This window comes from Tachypleus tridentatus, chromosome 1 (genome assembly GCF_004210375.1).
Source record: "Tachypleus tridentatus isolate NWPU-2018 chromosome 1, ASM421037v1, whole genome shotgun sequence".
Lineage (NCBI taxonomy): Eukaryota > Metazoa > Arthropoda > Merostomata > Xiphosura > Limulidae > Tachypleus > Tachypleus tridentatus.
Window position 1 is genome coordinate 7,386,950 of NC_134825.1, and position 21,901 is coordinate 7,408,850.

The window sequence follows — 21,901 nt, forward strand, 5'->3', positions numbered from 1 at the left end:
GTTGAAAGAGGCTTAAATAATAAATTAATTAAAATTTACTGCGCAATGTCTCATGAGTTTTCAAGAAGCTGTAAAATTTTTGATTATAATGATAATAATTGTACGATATATATAACTGGATTAAAGCAGAACTCTCGTCTAATGCCTTACTTTAGCAGATGGTAAGTCTTATGATGACTAATACAATTTGAGAATCCATACAATATTTTCACTTCCGGGAAACCTTATATCTAGAAGACTTCCCATTTGAATGTTCTGGGGATTGCGACTGAATTTTACAATAAGTCAGCAATAATATGCATGATTTACTTAAAATTTCCTAATAGGTAAGGATTTGACTGACATTGTATAACCAATCCATTGTTATTATTTCCATGCATTTTGCACAAGACTCGCTTTTGAACTATTGGAAAACAAGTCACTGTAAAACTTACAACCAGCCTTACTGTACAGTTGCTAGTAGCAACTTCTAAATATTTTTTGTCTAATCGGATGAAGGAATTATCTCGGATACCTTTACTTGTACTAAAGAGAACAGTTAGTGTATGAGTGCATATTTCGCCTAAGAATCACAACTGATTGATTAAAATTTGAATATTTGAAACGAGACAGTGCCGAACATGTAAAAAATGCAAATTTAGGGACCTTTGTGTTTGTTCGTTATTTATTATTTTACGGTGTGAGTTAATATGGAGCAAATTTTAATAACGGAAATAAATCCTGGTAAGTTTCTCTTAAATTTTTGAAGTATCATGGTTTAGTAAATCATTGGTGTATATTATCATGTTATGTTTTTAACTTTGTAACTTAAGTGTTAGCCAGAGGAAAAAATGTAAAAACAAAACTACCAACGGAAGCTCGCAAAAAACAAATTGATGTAATATAACTAATGGATAGTAGTGGACAGAAAAATCGATATAATTTTGTCGCTAGTTGTAATTCTTATACAATGCGTATACTGCATTTAAACAGAAATCACTAAATCATATCGATTTCGTGAGAACGGCAAAGATTTAACAATTATATAAACACACTAATATATTTTCTATGAAAGTTGTCACGAATTTTTATTGTAACTTAGTATAGATGACATATATTGTCCTTTGACTATTAAGGGCTCTTCTAATAGATTTAATATCTGGGAAAGGAAGGGCCCTTGACAATAAACTACGAGACACATGCCTAACTGTGATAAATGCGCTGATGTTATATATTTATATTCTCATAAAACGTTAACATCTATTTTTCTGTTTCAAATGAGATTGCTAGGATTCTGCCCCTTAGTATATAGGGACCATTCTGACGATAGTCAGGGTCAACTTTGATCATACATAGTGGCCTTTCCCTTCTGTCATTAAATGGGCCCTTGCCTATCATAAGAGGTGATGATCTTGACTATTATTTATATAGTTAATCTTTACGTCCAATGTTAATGCAGTTTCTACTAAATCAAACATTTCTGTTCACGGAATGGTTATCTTCAGACAGATGCGTTTTTTTTTTGTCTTGCTTTTATTCATAAAAAAATTAACACTGAGGAGGTTTTTATTGAAAGACAAAAGTATGACTTCATCCATCTCACTCTTTCCTTTTGAAGGCCCTGGTTAGCGCCATTTGTAACGTAGAACTAAAGCAATTAATGATAGTGTATAAATGTCAGTAGAAACCATATTGAACAAAATAAGTACTTTATTGTCATCATGTGGACTAGTCGTTCGAATTATTTTCAAATATTTGAAAAAAAAATATACCAATGTAAGAACAACGCAACAACACCGGTGTCAGAGGGAGACATTAATTCAACATAATATAACATATAAAATTAGAGGACAATATTGGAGCTTATGGTTTGGTTTTTGAATTTCGCGTAAAGCTACACGATGGCCGTGTGCGCTAGCTGTTCCTAATTTAGCAATGTAAGACTAGAGAGAAGGCAACTAGTAACCACCACCGATATTACTCCAGTTTGATTGAAGTTCGTTCATAACAATCTTCTGCGTTCTTTCAACTAGCCAGTTTTCTATCCAATGAGCCAATTTATCACTTAACACCACGTCAACAATATTCTTTACAAATCTTTTATATAACACCTTATTAAATGCTTTCTGAAAACCAAGATACATCCATTAACATAAGAAACAACCTTTTCAAAGAATGTGAAAAATAGTAAGGAAAGATTCTGACCAAATAAATCTATGCTGACTATCCAGAAGCATTTAAACTTTATTAAATAACTGAGGTAAGACTGACTGTCATTAAATTATTGGAGCAATTTTTATCACTTCTCTTGAAAAGAGGAGTTACACTGACTAACTTCCAATCCTCTGGTACCTTCTCACTGTTTAAAAACTTACAAAAATAATAGCAAGTATCTCACATATCCAATCCTTAATGTTCTTAAAAACCCTTGGGAAGATTTATGGTCCAATCACTTTATCATCCTTTAAACTTCCCAATTTTCTCTTAATAAGCTCAGAATAATGTGATCATCTTGTTTGGTCTTATTTCAGTATGAAGAATATTGCTGAAATTGTCCTTTGTACAAACTAAATTAAAACTAGAATTTAATGATCCACACTTCTAGTAATACTGAAATAAAAGCCTTCCTCTATCATTCCTTATAGGACCTACTTCAATCCTGACATAATTCTTATCCTTGATCTATTTAAAGAAAACCATACTGTTAATTTTTAAATTCTCAACCAAAGTTTTTTCCATACACTAATTTTATTTCCTAATATTCAGTTTCATCAACTTTCTTTATATTCTTTCAAGTTTACGTTATTGTAATAATTTTGAAGTTCTTATATTAATAACGCTTTTCTTTAATTTTATTCTTTAAACTCTTTGTGAACCAAATTGTTTTTATTTACTGGAAACTGCCAGTTTTTCTCTATAACAAACCTGCCAATCTTGGTATAATTAATAAGCAGATAGGTCGTAAATTATCCTTGATTTCCCTCGGTGGACTCAGCAGATATCCCGATGTGGCTTTGCTATAAGAAAACACACACATAAGTGAACCACTACAGTTATGTAGATAAAGGTGTGATCAACTTCATCTCGATTATAAATGTTTTAAAATCAAGTTTATCTAATTTGCATAATGTTGTTTTATAATTATCAGTATTTTATAATTTTTGTTTGCATATTTAACTGCATTATGTTCGTATTACAATGTGGATGATGTTTCTACAGATGGACGATGTTCTACAGGCGGATGGTGTTATAAATAATTTTATTCATATAGGTGGATGGTTTTACTAGGCATGTTCTCTATGTGCATAGTTGTACTAAGGATAGTATTTCCATAGTTGAACAGCGCTACTATAATTCACTAGGATTGGATACAGTTCAACTTGTTGCAAATACCTTTATAGTATTCATTTATTTAACTGATTATTTTATAGGTGTTTTACAAAATTGGATGGTCTTACTAAGATTTGTGGTCCAAGGGCAGATGGAGTTTCTATAAAAGGATAGTTCAATGGGACGACAAGCTTGTAGAGTTTCTCAATGTAATTACGTTATCAACATTGTAGTCTAAATTTAATTATCTTTTCCAAAATGTCACAAGTAAGACCGTATTTTAAAGAGACAACTATTATAACTGTGTTGGATATATCAGATATATCACACATAGTATCATAACCCATCTATTATTTGAATGAGACAAACATTATAGTATATTCTCCTTTCAAATTATCCATTACTTTGTGTATAAAAGATTTCGCTAGTTCATTAGTTCCATAGATTTTCCTTATCTAAGTTATATAAATAATGAAACGTTCTGCCACATCTGATGTTTCGTTTTTATAAATATTTAATGAAACAGTTGACATAGCTGTTTGTGATTTTAAATGTTGATTTAATGTATATTTAACCTATTGATTATAGTTTTATTTCTATATTTGATTTACGTGAAATACGTTTTGCAGTTCTTTAATCTGGCATGCAAAATGCTTGTTGGTAATTAATTTCTATAAATAATGTATAACAAATAGTGCCCTTAAAAAGACCATTATTTAAATCTCTAAGTAATGTACAATCATTTTTTATGTTTAACTTCATAAATTGATCATTTTCACTAAAGTTTGAATTATCTACGTAAACAGTTATGTTTAATCGTTCTTAATGTAAAAATGTCTTACATTTCTGTAGATATTTTCACAAGTCTTTATCTAGAGTTTGCTTTTTTGCTGAATGAAACTTTACATAGGCTCGATAATATTTGTCTAACCCTTTTGAAAAATGAACTTTCAATATAGATAGATTGCTCTCTCAACCTATTGCTGACGCATTCCAGTTGATAGCAAGTTTGGAAATCTATACCATTGTATAAGACCAAGTGATGTGTTTGCCAAAGGCTAAAACAAGTAATGCTTTCACTTGAAAACCGAGAGAGAAATCAGAAATTCTATTTCCATATCTTTTAAAACTTTACTTTATGGACATTATAACATTTAAAATTATTAGTTCATCAAAGCATCAAAAACATTTTTCACAAATGAACATAGTTTATTGCTGAAACGAGAGTTGGGAATCATAATCTTAAAGGGATATTAAATTATAAATCAAGTGATTATTCTTTCACATTTTATAAATCGGCATATTTACTGTTTATCGTTACAACAACAACAAAAAATCATAGACTTAACAAGCATATTGATATTAATTAAACTTCAAGATACACTACTTTACTATAAACATCTTAGCTTATAGAATATTGGATTAGCTTTCAAATATATTTTTCCTCACTTAGATTTTGCAACAATGTTATGATAACATGTGATGCATTATCTTTCACTTATAGTATGTAGTAAAATCATAAAATATGTTAATCAACAGTTAAAAATCTGTATTGAAATTAATTATCAAAATTCAGATTATTATATGTCTGGCTTAATCTTTTATGATAAATTATACCCCATGAGTATTTAATAAGCATGTTTTAACATCGTATACAAGTCTCTACATACATTTCTTATGTGAAGTTCAAGTTTCATCATATCCCAGTAAGCTATTATTAATATATAATTAACAAAACTTCCAGAATTAAATATTATAACAAAGTCTCAGTCAAAATGCTCTTTACATAATCTGTTAAATATAACTTTGAGTGTTGTATTTCCAGCTAACATAAGAAGCTCTGATTTTGGGTGCATCGTAAAGTGTGAGCACTCTAGATGATGTTACATTTCTTTTCATTGGAAATCCATAGCAAATGAATCATTAAAGAAAGACTTGTAAAGATATATTATCAGTCTTATTTTTCTGCATTTGGATGCTCCTGTAACTCAAGAAAGTCGCCATACATTTTGCATAGATTGAACAGTTCTTTTTTTGACTCTGTATATTAAAGAATAATCGTGTGGTTAACTTATCATATTTCTGTTGCTATAACAAAATTAGCTAATTTTTTATGAATCTTATAACGACTTTAATGACATTTAAGATGTAAAATCCAAAGCTCTATTATTATGTTATGTGATATGAATAATACTAACTTAACTATAATAACGCTGTATCATAAAATTTTTACTTTTTCTTGTTCCTGGACAGAAAGTGTTATTTCCCAATTGCTTATGCCTAAAGTAAATAAAAAAGACCTCTTTTTCCATTCAAACTTTGCTTTTGTGACCTGGGTAATGAAATTTTCAAATTTACCCATTTTTTCAGAATATTCCAGGTAGATTCAGTGCTGGGTAGTTGACAGAGAATTTTTCTCGAGCTTACAAAAATTTTCAAGAACTTTCTAAAATGTTGTAGAACTTAGGAAAATTCTCAAGAACCTTTTAGAATTGTCCAGAACTTTCCATCGTAATATATATACAGAGGCTCACCACTTCAGTTTAGTTTAGATAGACCTATCTGATTTTATCAGAGATGGCATCAAGAAGCTGTAAGCATTCTCCAGACGCATTCTGCTAAGTATGTGGCCAATTTATCAAGACAGTAGCGAAAAAGTACTCTGTGACAGCATGTGCTAAGATGTGTGAAGCCTACAAGGCATATTTCGGTATGCCTGTCGGGGATCAAGATTAACCCTGGCCACCTCATTTTACTTGTGAGCACTGCAAAACAACTCTAGAAGGTAAGACGGACAATTTTTGCATGCTTGAATACTAAGATTTTGTATTATACAAATTTTAGACCTTTTAAATTTTAAATATCTTTTAACTTTTTAAAACTTTTAATAGTATAGAAAAAAATATCACATATAAAATATTTTACACGAACCTTTTACACATTAGTTGTGGATGAAATAAATTTATTCTTCATAATAACAATTTGATTTTGCTCTTTTGCAGGATGGTGCAGAGGGGAAAAAGAGAGACATGAAGCTCACTATTTCAAGAATGTGGCGTGAACTCACTGACCACTTAAGCAATTGTTACTTCTGCATGGTGGACCCTTCCAAACGTTGGGCTGGCAGGAATGCATTTGCTATCATGTATCCGGACCTTCCATCATCCATCGCCCTTATGCCACACTGCCCTGAGCTCCCTGTACTCACTCCGCCAGAGAGAAAGCAGCCATCCTCAGAAGAGAGCAGCAAATCAGAAGAGGAGGTAGACGTTGAAGATCCAGCTTACAATTTCAGAGGTGCAGCTGGTGAGAGAAACCCATACTACCCCAACCAAAGAGACCTTACTGACTTTATGAGAGATCTTGGTCTAGCAAAGTCGAATGCCGAGACTATATTTGGGGGCTGATACGTGAAAGTGATTTATATTACAGTCGCAAATGTCGACAAACTTCTCACTTCAAAACATTTTTGTTCAATTTTAGTATAAATAAATGTAAATCTTGATTAATATATTGTTTTATTCGAACCCTTTGTAAATGAAAATGTGCAAATAGGTTAATGTCTAAATTTCATTATCCAGGTCACAGAAGCAAAGTTTGAAGGGAATAATGGCCACGCCCCTGCATGGCAAGGTTGGTTAAGGCGTTCGACTCGTAATTCGAGGGTTGCGAGTTCGAATCCCGGTTGCACCAAACATGCTCGCCCTTTCAGCCGTGGTGTCGTTATAATGTGACGGTCAATCTCACTATTCGTTGATAAAAGAGTAGCCCAAGAGTTGGCAGTGGGTGGTGATGACTAGCTGCCTTCCCTCTAGTCTTACACTGCTAAATTAGGGACGGCTAGCACAGATAGCCCTCGTGTAGCTTTGCGCGGAATTCCAAAAACAAACAAAACAAACAAACTATTAGTTGTTTGACCATTTCGTAGATATGTTAGTATTTTAGTAGTACTGTTAGGTGTGTGACTGTCTGATAGATGTGTTTGGTGGTAATAAAGTAGTATTGTTTGTTGTGTGACTATTTAATAGATGTGTTTGGTAGTACTCTAGTACTGTTGTCAGCTGTGTGACTATTTGATAGATATGTTTGGCGGTAATATAGTAGTACTGTCAGCTATGTGACTGTTTAATATATGTGATATGCTTGGTTGTGTTCTGGTATAACTGTTAGCTGTGTGACTATTTGATAAATGTGTTGAGTGGTACTCTAGTGATACTGTTAGTTGTTTCAGTGTTCCTAAATTATTTCTTATGTTTCTTGGGTACTGTATTTTCCTCTCTCTCGGGCTAGACTTGAGAGTAAAAAATAACTTGGATTTTGATGGTATATTCCTCTGCTTCAATAATTATAGTAACATTACCTTTGTATGCTGTTAGAGCTTCTTTAAATTTCCGAGGGCATTTCTTCCATTAAGTAGGTATAACAGTGGGTCGAGTAGATAACATATCAGTATTTCTATCAAGCTGACCCATGATCGAGCCCTAGCCGTGATTATCACAATCTTTGTTAGGACTTCCCTGAAGACTGTACCAGACTAACAACTGCTATGGACGATATATAGTAACTTGTAATTAATACACAGTAAAGGAAGAAATATGTGATTCTTAAGAGGCGTAGGTGATTATACCAACTACTGATGATAACGAACCTATACTTGGGACGTTCATTAGAGGTCTTCTGTAAGAAATATTGGTATTTCGGTTATTTTTTGAAAACTAGACTAATAAATTTTACATTATATAAATATTTAGTGAAGTAGCACAAAAGTAACTTACAAAGTAATGATATTGGAATATTACTTTACAGAACAATATATTTTATAGATGAAGTAACATTTATTATAATTGATACATATAATTCTGCTCCTTAGTTACTACAAAGCCGTAAACCTGATAGTCTGTAATGCTAACAATCAGATTACGATATTCACGGTGGGCACAATACAGATAACTTATTGTGCTGCCTCATGTTTCACAACAAATACATGCATTTAACTTCTTTATTTTTAAACTACCCATTACATCTTTTTTATTATTTAATTTCTCCTCTATGTAAGATTATTAAAAACTGTTAATTTAAAATGGGGAAATAGGAAACTTCAAAAACTAAAGAAACAAGACAGGTAGCCTAAAGTAGAAACGTAGTCGCTAAGAAAAAAGAGTAAACAAACCAGTTTAAAGTTTGAGACTTTGTGTTGACACTATTTCCTAAAGCTAAAAATTCCTATTTTAACTCATCTTTTAGACAGGAATCACAATAGAGATACGTAGCTCAAGGAAATAATATTTACATTATGTGTGTAACCTTAAACATGTTTTGTTTACTGTTTTTTGGCGATTGCATTTTCACTTTAAGCTACCACGTCTTGTTTCTGTATTTTTTAATAATAACGTTTCTTTGTTTTTTATGCCCATGGGCATGAATTTATAAAATAGTGATATCGTGCTGCCATATTTTAAACAGTTTAGTTTAATGAAATATATATTTGATTTATGATGTTCTTTCGTGAAACAGTGACAACCTTTGGACTAGCTTCATACATGACAATTATTCCTGATATCACTGGTAGTGGTACTACATGTATGATCCCTATAATACATGGTAATCAACATATCACGTGTTATCTAGTAAGTTGTTAAATATATATAACTACTCTACTTATACCCTGTAAACACGGGACTGGAGGGACCATTGAACCATGTATATTTTTTAGTAAACTTTGTAACCGTGTGACTTTTATACATACATGGCCATACAATGCACGTTGGCTAGTATTTATCTCTCTCTCTCTCTCTGTATATACGAGGGCTGTTAAAAAAATACGCGGACCGACGTCATAAAACAAAATGTACTTTATTTAGAAGTTACAAATCTGGGACCCCTTCAAAGTACTCTCCTCCCCAACGCACACACTTATCCCAACGGTGTTTTTACTTGTTGAAACAGTCCTGGTACGCTTCTTTTGTAATGTCCTCCAGCTCCTTCGTCGCATTTGCCTTAATCTCGGAAATCGTCTCAAATCTTCTTCCTTTCAAGGGTCTTTTGAGTTTGGGGAACAAGAAAAAATCGCAAAGAGCAAGGTCAGGTGAGTAGGAGGGGTGGGGAAGAACAGTGATCGAGTATTTGGCCAGAAACTCACGAGTTCTGAGGCACAAATTTCGCAGCAACGCGGTGCATCTTCAATTTTTCGGTCAAAATCTCGTAACAAGATCCAACTGATATCCCACACTCTTCAGCAAGCTCCCTGACAGTCAGACGTTGATTTGCCCGCACCAGGGTGTTGATTTTGTCGACGTGTGGGTCGTCAGTTGACGTGGAAGGACGTCTAGGACGCTCATCATCTTCAATGGACTGTTGACCATCCTTAAAACGTTCATGCCACTTGAAACACGCCGTACGCTTCATAGCAACATCACCGTAAGCCGTGTTAAGCATAGCAAAAGTTTCAGTCGCAGATTTTCCAAGTTTAACACAAAATTTCACAGCAAGTCGTTGCTCCTTCAGGTCATTCATTCTGAAATCCGCCAAACGAAAAAATCGCATTTCACTTAAAACCGCGTAGCTAATACACAAATGAAGATACCTGCAATCGGGAAATGGCGTCGTAATCAGCTGATCTGTGCAAACCTAGCGACACCAAGCGGATTCCCCTGGAACCAACTGGAGCCGCGCAATTCAAACAGTCCGCGTATTTTTTGAACAGACCTCGTACACTGCTGGCCAAAATCTTAAGGCCGATGAACATAAAGAAAATATATGCATTTTTTGCTTTGTTAGACTCAACCACTTAGCTCCATTGTTCTATGGAAGAAGAAAGCACCCAAGATCATGATGGAACCTCCTTCACTGTGTCGGATAGAAGATGTCTCCGGTGGGATATCCTTATCATGCCAGTAACGTTGAAAGCCATCTGAACCATCCAGGTTAAAATTTTTTTTCTCATCAGAGAACAAAACCTTCCACTTTTCTACGTTTCATCTTTGGTGCTTCTCAGCAAAGTTTAACCAAGCTGTTCGAATCCCCGTCACACCAAACATCCTCGCCTTTTCAGCCGTGGGGTCGTTATAATGTGACGGTTAATACCCATTATTCGTTGGTAAAAGAGAAGTACAAGGGTTGGCGATGGGTGGTGATGACTCGCTGCCTTCCCTCTAGTGTTACACTGCAGAATTAGGGACAGCTAGCGCAAACAGCCCTCGTGTAGCTTTGCGCGAAATTCACACAAAACCAAACCAAACCATTTTATTTTCAACTCTGGTAATTGGTTTGTTGAAACTAAACCTTAAAGATTTAGTTGCATTCAATTAGATATACCAAATTTATAGATGTTATCAGTGACATAGAATAAAATCATAAATGGGCCCATATTAAGACCATTAGTCCTGAGGCTGAACTCTCTCCAGCCCTTACTTAAGTACGCCACTGGATGTTACTATGGTGCTCCTCAGTGGTCACTGGTGTGTCTACGTATTTATACTAATAGAAACCGGGTTTCGATACCCCTGGTGGGCTGAGTATAACCATTTGTTCAGCTTTGTATTTAGCTACAAACAAGAGCTACCATATATATGCAAAAACGGCTCGTTTGGGTTGAGAAAATATTTTACATAGAAAAGCGAACAACGTTTCGACCTTCTTCGGTCATCGTCATGTTCACAAAGAAAGAGGTAACTGACCGGAAGCTGACCACATGTTTGAAAGGGGTTGCGCAACTGAGTGTCAGAACGTAGAGGGCGGTGTTAGATGTTTGAATATATAATTTTATTTATTTTATTATATTAATATAGGTATAAAGGCGTTTCTTTATATTGGTTTGTGGACCTAACGATGACCGAAGAAGGTCGAAATGTTGTTCGTTCTTCTATGTAAAATATTTTCTCAACCCAAACGAGTCGTTTTTGCATATATATTTCTCTACAAGTGGGGTTTCTCGACATCACTGATTAAGAGCTACCATAGTGTTGCCATGCTGCTTGAAAATTTGAATTATTTTTTATTAAGTTTACAATGTTATTTTGCTCTTGCTCTAAAGGTAATGTTCGTATGACAACCCCTCTATGTGCAAAATGAGCTTACATTGAAGTAAACATTTTAAGGTGAATTTTCTTTTGTGTTATCATCAACTCTTAATTTGATTACTTCGATTCAAAGGAAACAGAGAGCTTGTAGTACAATACATGAGTAAATGTAATGTTTTAGTTTTCGCATTACATTTATATAACTACTGCACATCTTAACTTTTATAAGTATTATAGATAACGAGAGCTTGCAAATATTACCGAAATGTACTTGCCTGTGGTTTGAGTTTTCGCTTTGATATGTCTTTTAACACCTATATTTTGTAGCGCTCCCCTTATTGAAATGAAATACTAGAGACCGCTTACATGTTTGTTTACTACCGGCACTGCACGCACTTCTTTTTACAAAAATTGTATAATTATTTTCATAATTAAAAAAGTTGTGTTTTAAGCTTTCTTTCCACTTTTCCTTATTTCTGTTTGTAAGTATTAACTCTCAGTTGGAAACTGATCGGTTTTCTTTTTTTGCACATTACCTAATATTACTAGTAATTCCAATAATACTAGTAACAGTAACAATTTAAAAGTAAAAATAAACATTTATTTCTTCTACTTCATCTTACAGCTCCAAAGTACTGTGAGTGTGATCCACAACAGACCAATTTTGTTCTTGTTTTACGACGATCTGACAATATATTACATTTACCTTCGTTGTCGTATGAACGTTTTTCGTACTTCTATACTAAGTTATATACGATAAGAACTACACGTGTACAGCGTCATCTATATATCAGGGATGATAGTGCACCCTCACACCCCCTACTTTAGCTCAATTGATTATATTTGTAATCGAAGTTTATGACATATTAGGAATATATAATTGAAGTCGTAACCTGTCTTGTAACAGTTGGACTAGATGTTATAAATTTAGATTTTAATTGGCAAAATGCTATGAAAAACTAGTCGTAGCGGTTCAGGTACTACAGATTAAATTATATAGTAAAACGTTCATCGGAGCAGGATTTTTAGTCTAAACACTTATATTAGTAATAGAGCTGTAACTATAAAAATGAAGTTAATATTTGCATCAGTTATTTTATGCCATTTCCACCACTGAAAAGCTACCATCTATTCAAGCATACTTAACATAAGTAGTCTCCCAAGTGACAAATGACAAAATAGTCCTGAACCTTGCTCATACAATATAGTGTTTGGAATCTATGTAGTTTTTGTGGGCTCCCTTAAACATTTAAAATTCTTTGCTTGCACAGAAACTCTCATGTAATTATGTGGAAAGATTGCTTGTTACCTTTGCTTTTTTTGTGCTTAAGAATATTCATAACACTGAGAGATCACAATTGATGAATCAAATCATTTTAACTCATAAGTTTTGTTATACAAGTTTAGATAATTCTAGTTAGACTGGTATATCAAATTGGCTAAATTGTTTACTGTCTTATTATTCACCTTTGATCTATGTAGTTAGTTTCAATCAGAAATTATTGATGAATATAAATGACCATTTAATGTGCTGCACACACATACAACATAATTTTTTATGCTAACCAAACAGTATAAATTACTGTGTTTTTCATCTGAGGGTGATAACCTGGATAAACTGTATTCCAGTTTTGATAATTACCACAGTGATTCCATTTATGTGTTCTAGCAGTGAAAACTATTGTTATGAATGTTATTATCAGTTGAACACGTATCAGTATATTAGTACTATCTTAGTAGCTAATGATTATTTTGTAATTTTTAAGGAAGGATGAGAAGCATTGCCTCTTTGAAGCAAGATTGTTGCTACTAGTTCATAAATTGACTTAACTTACAGACTTTAATAGTGATTCTAATATAATATTAAGTGCTAGGTAAGAACAACCATGTTGATTAAGGAATGTATAAGAGTTTGCTATCTATTTGAATTAAACTGAGTTGTTCTCACATATAGAGACTGAAAGTATTGTAAAAAAAAATTGTTTTTCATTTTCCTAAAGCTTTATAAGTGTCAAGTACCACCTTTCCTTTTGCTCAAGAAGAGGGTGATGGGGTGTGCCAGACATTCTTGTACTGTGACAAAAGAATTGTGAAACTGTAAATTTCATACAATTCTTTAGAATCTAGTGGGTACATCATGGTCTTATTATTAGAATTGTTACTTTATGTTTATTTGATTCTATAATTTTTGTTTTTTTGTAATGTACATAACATATTTTCTTGTGCAAATATCTTCTTACTACAAGGGTATAACTTGCACAACAAAGTGTATGTGGGGTCTTATTTCCAAAAAAAAAGTGGACTTTTCTATTATATTTTTCGTTTATTTATTGCTAATTACAATATTTGTTGTACCGCTGAGGCTATCTTAAGTAGAGTCAAGGTGATAAACAAAGTGAAAGGTAAACTGTAGAAAATAGCAGCACAATTTCAAGAGGACCTTAGGCTTTTCCATATGAAAGATACAATAACTAATAATGAGTTTTATGAAGTTAAAAATAGTAAATGTAGTAATAGTGAATTTAACTGTAATGAACAGCTAACGTATTTCAGCCTTTAGTTTGTACAGATAAGAAACTAGGAAAAGGAATGAAAACAAAGTAATATAAGAAAGAATGAAAAATATATAGAGGTTATACCTGTGAGTGAATCTTTAGTATGGTGCTTGGACAAGATAGTCTGTGGTGTAAAAAGGTAGAAAAGAATTTTGTTATATTTTCCATGGGCAGGGTTGGAGGATATAATGGACACAGAATGATGTAGTAAAGGGGCTAAAAGTGATGTATAGAGGCTGGTGTAGTGTGTGTTTTCTTGTAGCAAAGCCACATCGGCAGCTATTTGTTGAATCCACCAAGGGAATCTAACCTCTGATTTTAGTAGTGAAAAGTGGGTCAAAATGATAAATGTATTTAAAGAAAAGGGAAACTGTCAAAACTGAACTATGGGGATTAAAATATATCACTAGTGTGTTCTTAGATTATTATGTAGTGATGAGCAGGTTAGCTTATTGTATTTGTAGATAACTGCAATGGGAAAATGGATGTTTATATTTAAATAATGTAGGAACTTGTTTATTTGTAAAGGGTTATTAACTTACAAACTACACGTGTTCTTAGAGTAGAATAAACTGTTACTACAATAACTCTAGAACTACAAGAAATAAAATGAATGACTTGAAATCACTTGATGCAATCAAGGATTTTTGAAGTGACAGGAATAACTGAAAACCTGGTTAAATGTAGGTAGTTTTTATACAGTCATTTTTCTTTGGTGTGAATGTACAAAATATAATTATGTGTGCTATTTGTTGGATGTGTGAAAGGCCACATTCATTTACATGTCATGATTTTAAATGCACCTGAATGTCTTATCTGTGAAAAATGTGTTTGGCTTTTATCATGAAAAATCCTGTTAATGACAGGAAGTTTGTTGAAATGCAAGCTAGTAGTGTGTTTAATATGGATAGAACAATGAAAATAATGTGAAGAGTGGCAGTGTTTGTGACTTCAAGTAGGTTTTTGTTGTCATGAGATACATTCTGTAGAAGCTGAGTCAGACTGGTTCAGTACCTCATGGCTCAGTTTTAGCATCTTTGTTCTTTTGATTTACGTCAATGAAATAGGTGAAGGAATAGCAAATAAATTACTTAAATTTGCTAATGACATTAAGGTCTTGAGTGTTGCTGGTTGCGAGAAGGATGCTGCTGCCATGCAAAAGGATTTGGATTATTTTGTGAGTTGGGTGAATAAATGGCAAATGGCTTTTAATTATAATAAATGCAAGATAATGCAGGTGGGATATCACAATCTGAATTGTGAATAGACTTGTGATAAAAATAACCCAAATAGTGTTATGGAAGAAAATGAACACAGTGTTCCGGTTGGCCAGTCTTTTAAGCTATCAAAGGAAAAATGTTTTTGCTAGTTGTAGAGCAGATAGGATTTCAAGTTGTATCTAAAGAAGTATCGAATTTAATTCTAGGGAGGTTAGTGCTTATGTAGGTGAAGGTATGGGTGTGAATTTATGTAGCTAAATTTTCAGAAATCATTTGACCAGGTGCCAAATAAAAGGCTTGTTAAAATCTGTCTCTGTAAATGTAGGAGATAGGCTAGTTCATTGGATAGAAAACTGGCTGGATGGAAAAAAAACAGTTGTTATAAATGGTATTCAGTCAAACTGGATTAATGCCACATGTAGGAAACCTCAGAACTCATTGTTAATACCTTAACTCTGATTTACATCTGTCACATAGATGAAGGAATAAATTAGTTCAGAAGTCTGTTAAGGTTACTTTTTTAATATTTGTTTCTGTATTGTAGATCTTGCAGATATGACTCAAACCGCATCATGTGGAAGATGTAAAGTTCGACTTTTTACTCAAATCCTTGATGGAACTCTCCTTCTTTTAGTATTGGTTGTCCAAGGCAGTATGCTCAACTACCTATTAATACTGAACAACCAGGGATCTGCTGGATGGTACTTCTGGTTTTTGGCTGATTTTCTTATCTTAATCATGTTTATGGCAGCAGTTGTTGCAGCATATCGATTCAATGCAAAAATGGTTAGAGTTTTAAATACTGATTCAAAGTTTTCTTAAAATTTGAATTATTTTTAATGTAAACATTTATTTTGTAGACAAGTACTTAACATTCTAATTATGCTCTTCCTACACTGTGATTAAAATTCAACCAATGAAGGTAACTCGTCATGTGTGTGTTTTACAACTTATTTGTTCTAGATATAGAAACATTAGTGAAGATAGTTTGATAATAACATCATAAAATGTGTTTAAAGATGTATTAAAACCTGACATTTCTATTAAGTATGATCTTTTTTATAATTTCAGGATAAATTGAGACATTCTACGAATGGTCAAGATGAAAGTTTGCAAACTCTTCAGCCATTTGGTTGGATAGGAATGCTTCCTTCTTGTTACATGGTGTGGATTTTGTATTCTTCTTTGCTTATCACCAAAGTGATACTTCTGTTAAAACTAGAGATTGCTCAAAGGTTAGAAATGTCATCTCAGTTCAGTCCTCAGCTTTTAAAACTTCTTCTAGCTGCTTCAGCTGTTGTCTTTCTTCTACTTGTGGAGAGCCATCATGGTTCAGTCTCCCACTCTGCTCGTCAGTATTACATCAGCTTACTTTCAACAAACACTACATTTGAAATATTTGACAGTGTTACCTTTCTTGGAATTCTGTTTACAAACCAATCTCAACTTGTGCTTCCTTTAGCTATGTCAAATGGAATCCTTGTGCTTTCTTCCATTAACTTCATTCTTCCAACTTTGGCACTTTACAAACTAAGTCTTTCAGCATTTGGTTTGAAGCCAGCTTCTCTAGGTTTAGGTTTGTTCTACAAATTTGCATATTTGTTCTTGATAAACCTTCCTTACCTGGGGATTAGAGTCTACTTGTGGACCTCTTTTGATCATGATATATCCCTGTTTTTAATGAAAAACATTATCGCAGTTGTTATTTTGTTACGTTTGTCGATACCAGACATTGTTCTATGGTGGCAGTTATTGCAAGAAAACTTTCAAAAGCAAGACTCGGAAGAGGCATAAGTTTAGAATTGGAAGTTATTTACAGAAAACCTGAGGATTAATTTTTTAATTCATCAGATATTAGTTAATATTGAATTTAGATCTGTTGTGTTTTCTAACAGTAGTTCAGTTGATTCAGAGTAAAACATTTTCAAAAACTTTTCATCATATCAAATTGTTGTAATATGTATGGGAAACTAAGCCAGTCAACATTCTATATAATTAGTTTCAAATAGGTTGAGTAATCTTTTCAAAGACTGGTAGTAGGTGCACCATTACTGTTGGATCATGTATAACTCTGCATGAACTCTGTATTATGTAACTGTGAATGCTTATTTATATTCATGTTTTGAGTAGAATTGATTTATTACATCTGACATTTAATTCTGTTTTGTACTACACATCAAGTGAACCGTGAGCACTACTGTATATATATATTTCGTTCTTAAGTGTTCTCATTTTCTTAAATTGAATCTTTCTGATTTACAGTGTGTTACCTGATTGTTTATTAAATTGTTTAATAACAAATTTTACCACACTTTCTAAGAACAGAAAAATTGCATTAAAACCTGGATTGTAACAGTTTATTATTTTATCAACTGCTTGATATTTAAACCATTTACTGAAATGGATCTCCTGTAAGCTGAAGCTGTCGTTGAAATCTTGTAACTGTTCTGATTTATTCATTATCTGTTGTATTTTTTACTCAGTTTTTTGTTTAGAAACTTTCTATAGACTGTAAATGTCACAGGATGTTCCAGTATTAAGTGTATATATATAATGTTTTTCATATGTGCTTTGTCCATAATGTAAAAATTATATTTCCAAATATGTTACCTTTTATAATTATAGTTTAATAACCACATAACATAGAATATTTGGTTAAAAGATTATAGGTACATATTAATAGCCTGCTTAAATAGTTGTATTTGCTGAGTACATTAAAGTTAGTACTTGTTAGGTAATCATAATTAGGTGCCAAATGAATGTTTATGTTACATAAACCCTTTGATACATGACGTTTTTCACTGACAAAATAAAAATAATGGACAGTTTGAGATTTTCTACGTTTTTAAAAACCGAGGAACATGTTGTTACTGTTTTACCAGAATTTATATTATCTTGAAACATGAGTGGACACTTGGAATGTTGATAAATATCCAGGATAAAACTTGGTTTAATAACTCTTTGTTATAGTAATGTTTTATATGCTTATAAAAATAATGAAGAAACAAGCTGTTATTTTATAATATTCCTAGAGGTATTCTGTTTGTATAGAGCACTGAGAAACGACTATAATATTCCTAGAGTTATTCTGTTTGTATAGAGCACTGAGAAACGACTATGAAGGATGAGATGAAGAAACCAGCTGTTATTTTATAATATTCCTAGAGTTATTCTGTTTGTATAGAGCACTGAGAAACGACTATAATATTCCTAGAGTTATTCTGTTTGTATAGAGCACTGAGAAACGACTATAATATTCCTAGAGTTATTCTGTTTGTATAGAGCACTGAGAAACGACTATAATATTCCTAGAGTTATTCTGTTTGTATAGAGCACTGAGAAACGACTATAATATTCCTAGAGTTATTCTGTTTGTATGGAGCACTGAGAAACGACTATGAAGGATGAGATGAAGAAACCAGCTGTTATTTTATAATATTCTAGAGTTATTCTGTTTGTATAGAGCACTGAGAAACGACTATGAAGGATGAGATGAAGAAACCAGCTGTTATTTTATAATATTCCTAGAGTTATTCTGTTTGTATAGAGCACTGAGAAACGACTATAATATTCCTAGAGTTATTCTGTTTGTATAGAGCACTGAGAAACGACTATAATATTCCTAGAGTTATTCTGTTTGTATAGAGCACTGAGAAACGACTATAATATTCCTAGAGTTATTCTGTTTGTATGGAGCACTGAGAAACGACTATGAAGGATGAGATGAAGAAACCAGCTGTTATTTTATAATATTCCTAGAGTTATTCTGTTTGTATAGAGCACTGAGAAACGACTATAATATTCCTAGAGTTATTCTGTTTGTATAGAGCACTGAGAAACGACTATAATATTCCTAGAGTTATTCTGTTTGTATAGAGCACTGAGAAACGACTATAATATTCCTAGAGTTATTCTGTTTGTATAGAGCACTGAGAAACGACTATGAAGGATGAGATGAAGAAACCAGCTGTTATTTTATAATATTCCTAGAGTTATTCTGTTTGTATAGAGCACTGAGAAACGACTATAATATTCCTAGAGTTATTCTGTTTGTATAGAGCACTGAGAAACGACTATAATATTCCTAGAGTTATTCTGTTTGTATAGAGCACTGAGAAACGACTATAATATTCCTAGAGTTATTCTGTTTGTATAGAGCACTGAGAAACGACTATAATATTCCTAGAGTTATTCTGTTTGTATAGAGCACTGAGAAACGACTATAATATTCCTAGAGTTATTCTGTTTGTATAGAGCACTGAGAAACGACTATAATATTCCTAGAGTTATTCTGTTTGTATAGAGCACTGAGAAACGACTATAATATTCCTAGAGTTATTCTGTTTGTATAGAGCACTGAGAAACGACTATAATATTCCTAGAGTTATTCTGTTTGTATAGAGCACTGAGAAACGACTATAATATTCCTAGAGTTATTCTGTTTGTATAGAGCACTGAGAAACGACTATAATATTCCTAGAGTTATTCTGTTTGTATAGAGCACTGAGAAACGACTATAATATTCCTAGAGTTATTCTGTTTGTATAGAGCACTGAGAAACGACTATAATATTCCTAGAGTTATTCTGTTTGTATAGAGCACTGAGAAACGACTATAATATTCCTAGAGTTATTCTGTTTGTATAGAGCACTGAGAAACGACTATAATATTCCTAGAGTTATTCTGTTTGTATGGAGCACTGAGAAACGACTATGAAGGATGAGATGAAGAAACCAGCTGTTATTTTATAATATTCCTAGAGTTATTCTGTTTGTATAGAGCACTGAGAAACGACTATGAAGGATGAGATGAAGAAACCAGCTGTTATTTTATAATATTCCTAGAGTTATTCTGTTTGTATAGAGCACTGAGAAACGACTATAATATTCCTAGAGTTATTCTGTTTGTATAGAGCACTGAGAAACGACTATAATATTCCTAGAGTTATTCTGTTTGTATAGAGCACTGAGAAACGACTATAATATTCCTAGAGTTATTCTGTTTGTATGGAGCACTGAGAAACGACTATGAAGGATGAGATGAAGAAACCAGCTGTTATTTTATAATATTCCTAGAGTTATTCTGTTTGTATAGAGCACTGAGAAACGACTATAATATTCCTAGAGTTATTCTGTTTGTATAGAGCACTGAGAAACGACTATAATATTCCTAGAGTTATTCTGTTTGTATAGAGCACTGAGAAACGACTATAATATTCCTAGAGTTATTCTGTTTGTATAGAGCACTGAGAAACGACTATGAAGGATGAGATGAAGAAACCAGCTGTTATTTTATAATATTCCTAGAGTTATTCTGTTTGTATAGAGCACTGAGAAACGACTATAATATTCCTAGAGTTATTCTGTTTGTATAGAGCACTGAGAAACGACTATAATATTCCTAGAGTTATTCTGTTTGTATAGAGCACTGAGAAACGACTATAATATTCCTAGAGTTATTCTGTTTGTATAGAGCACTGAGAAACGACTATAATATTCCTAGAGTTATTCTGTTTGTATAGAGCACTGAGAAACGACTATAATATTCCTAGAGTTATTCTGTTTGTATAGAGCACTGAGAAACGACTATAATATTCCTAGAGTTATTCTGTTTGTATGGAGCACTGAGAAACGACTATGAAGGATGAGATGAAGAAACCAGCTGTTATTTTATAATATTCCTAGAGTTATTCTGTTTGTATAGAGCACTGAGAAACGACTATAATATTCCTAGAGTTATTCTGTTTGTATAGAGCACTGAGAAACGACTATAATATTCCTAGAGTTATTCTGTTTGTATAGAGCACTGAGAAACGACTATAATATTCCTAGAGTTATTCTGTTTGTATAGAGCACTGAGAAACGACTATGAAGGATGAGATGAAGAAACCAGCTGTTATTTTATAATATTCCTAGAGTTATTCTGTTTGTATAGAGCACTGAGAAACGACTATAATATTCCTAGAGTTATTCTGTTTGTATAGAGCACTGAGAAACGACTATAATATTCCTAGAGTTATTCTGTTTGTATAGAGCACTGAGAAACGACTATAATATTCCTAGAGTTATTCTGTTTGTATAGAGCACTGAGAAACGACTATAATATTCCTAGAGTTATTCTGTTTGTATAGAGCACTGAGAAACGACTATAATATTCCTAGAGTTATTCTGTTTGTATAGAGCACTGAGAAACGACTATAATATTCCTAGAGTTATTCTGTTTGTATAGAGCACTGAGAAACGACTATGAAGGATGAGTAATGGTAAAAGAACAAACATTTACTAAACCAAACCTTGAGAATCTGTGGAATATATAATTACAAAACTTTGTTTTAAATAATGTAATATTGGAGGATGACCAAACCTTGAGAATCTGTGGAATATATAATTACAAAACTTTGTTTTAAATAATGTAATATTGGAGGATGACCAAACCTTGAGAATCTGTGGAATATATAATTACAAAACTTTGTTTTAAATAATGTAATATTGGAGGATGACCAAACCTTGAGAATCTGTGGAATATATAATTACAAAACTTTGTTTTAAATAATGTAATATTGGAGGATGACCAAACCTTGAGAATCTGTGGAATATATAATTACAAAACTTTGTTTTAAATAATGTAATATTGGAGGATGACCAAACCTTGAGAATCTGTGGAATATATAATTACAAAACTTTGTTTTAAATAATGTAATATTGGAGGATGACCAAACCTTGAGAATCTGTGGAATATATAATTACAAAACTTTGTTTTAAATAATGTAATATTGGAGGATGACCAAACCTTGAGAATC

General features: G+C 32.7%; 1 protein-coding gene across 1 annotated transcript; it reads left to right on the forward strand.

Annotated features, from left to right (window-relative positions):
- The first annotated feature begins 394 nt into the window (after positions 1–394).
- On the forward strand, positions 395–16,896 carry LOC143223479 (uncharacterized). Its single transcript, XM_076451552.1, has 3 exons — positions 395–723; positions 15,647–15,888; positions 16,174–16,896. Exons 1-3 carry the CDS (start codon positions 690–692, stop codon positions 16,894–16,896), a joined length of 999 nt encoding a protein of 332 aa, XP_076307667.1. The 5' UTR covers positions 395–689.
- Positions 16,897–21,901: the final 5,005 nt, after the last annotated feature.

What these genes read in the sequence shown, in the direction of transcription:
- LOC143223479 (XM_076451552.1), top strand. Translation starts at nt 690, where the DNA reads ATGGAGCAAATTTTAATAACGGAAATAAATCCTG. An exon ending in AATAACGGAAATAAATCCTG is followed by an intron (nt 724 to 15,646) that starts GTAAGTTTCTCT and finishes TCTGTATTGTAG; the next exon opens with ATCTTGCAGATATGACTCAA. An exon ending in ATCGATTCAATGCAAAAATG is followed by an intron (nt 15,889 to 16,173) that starts GTTAGAGTTTTA and finishes TTATAATTTCAG; the next exon opens with GATAAATTGAGACATTCTAC.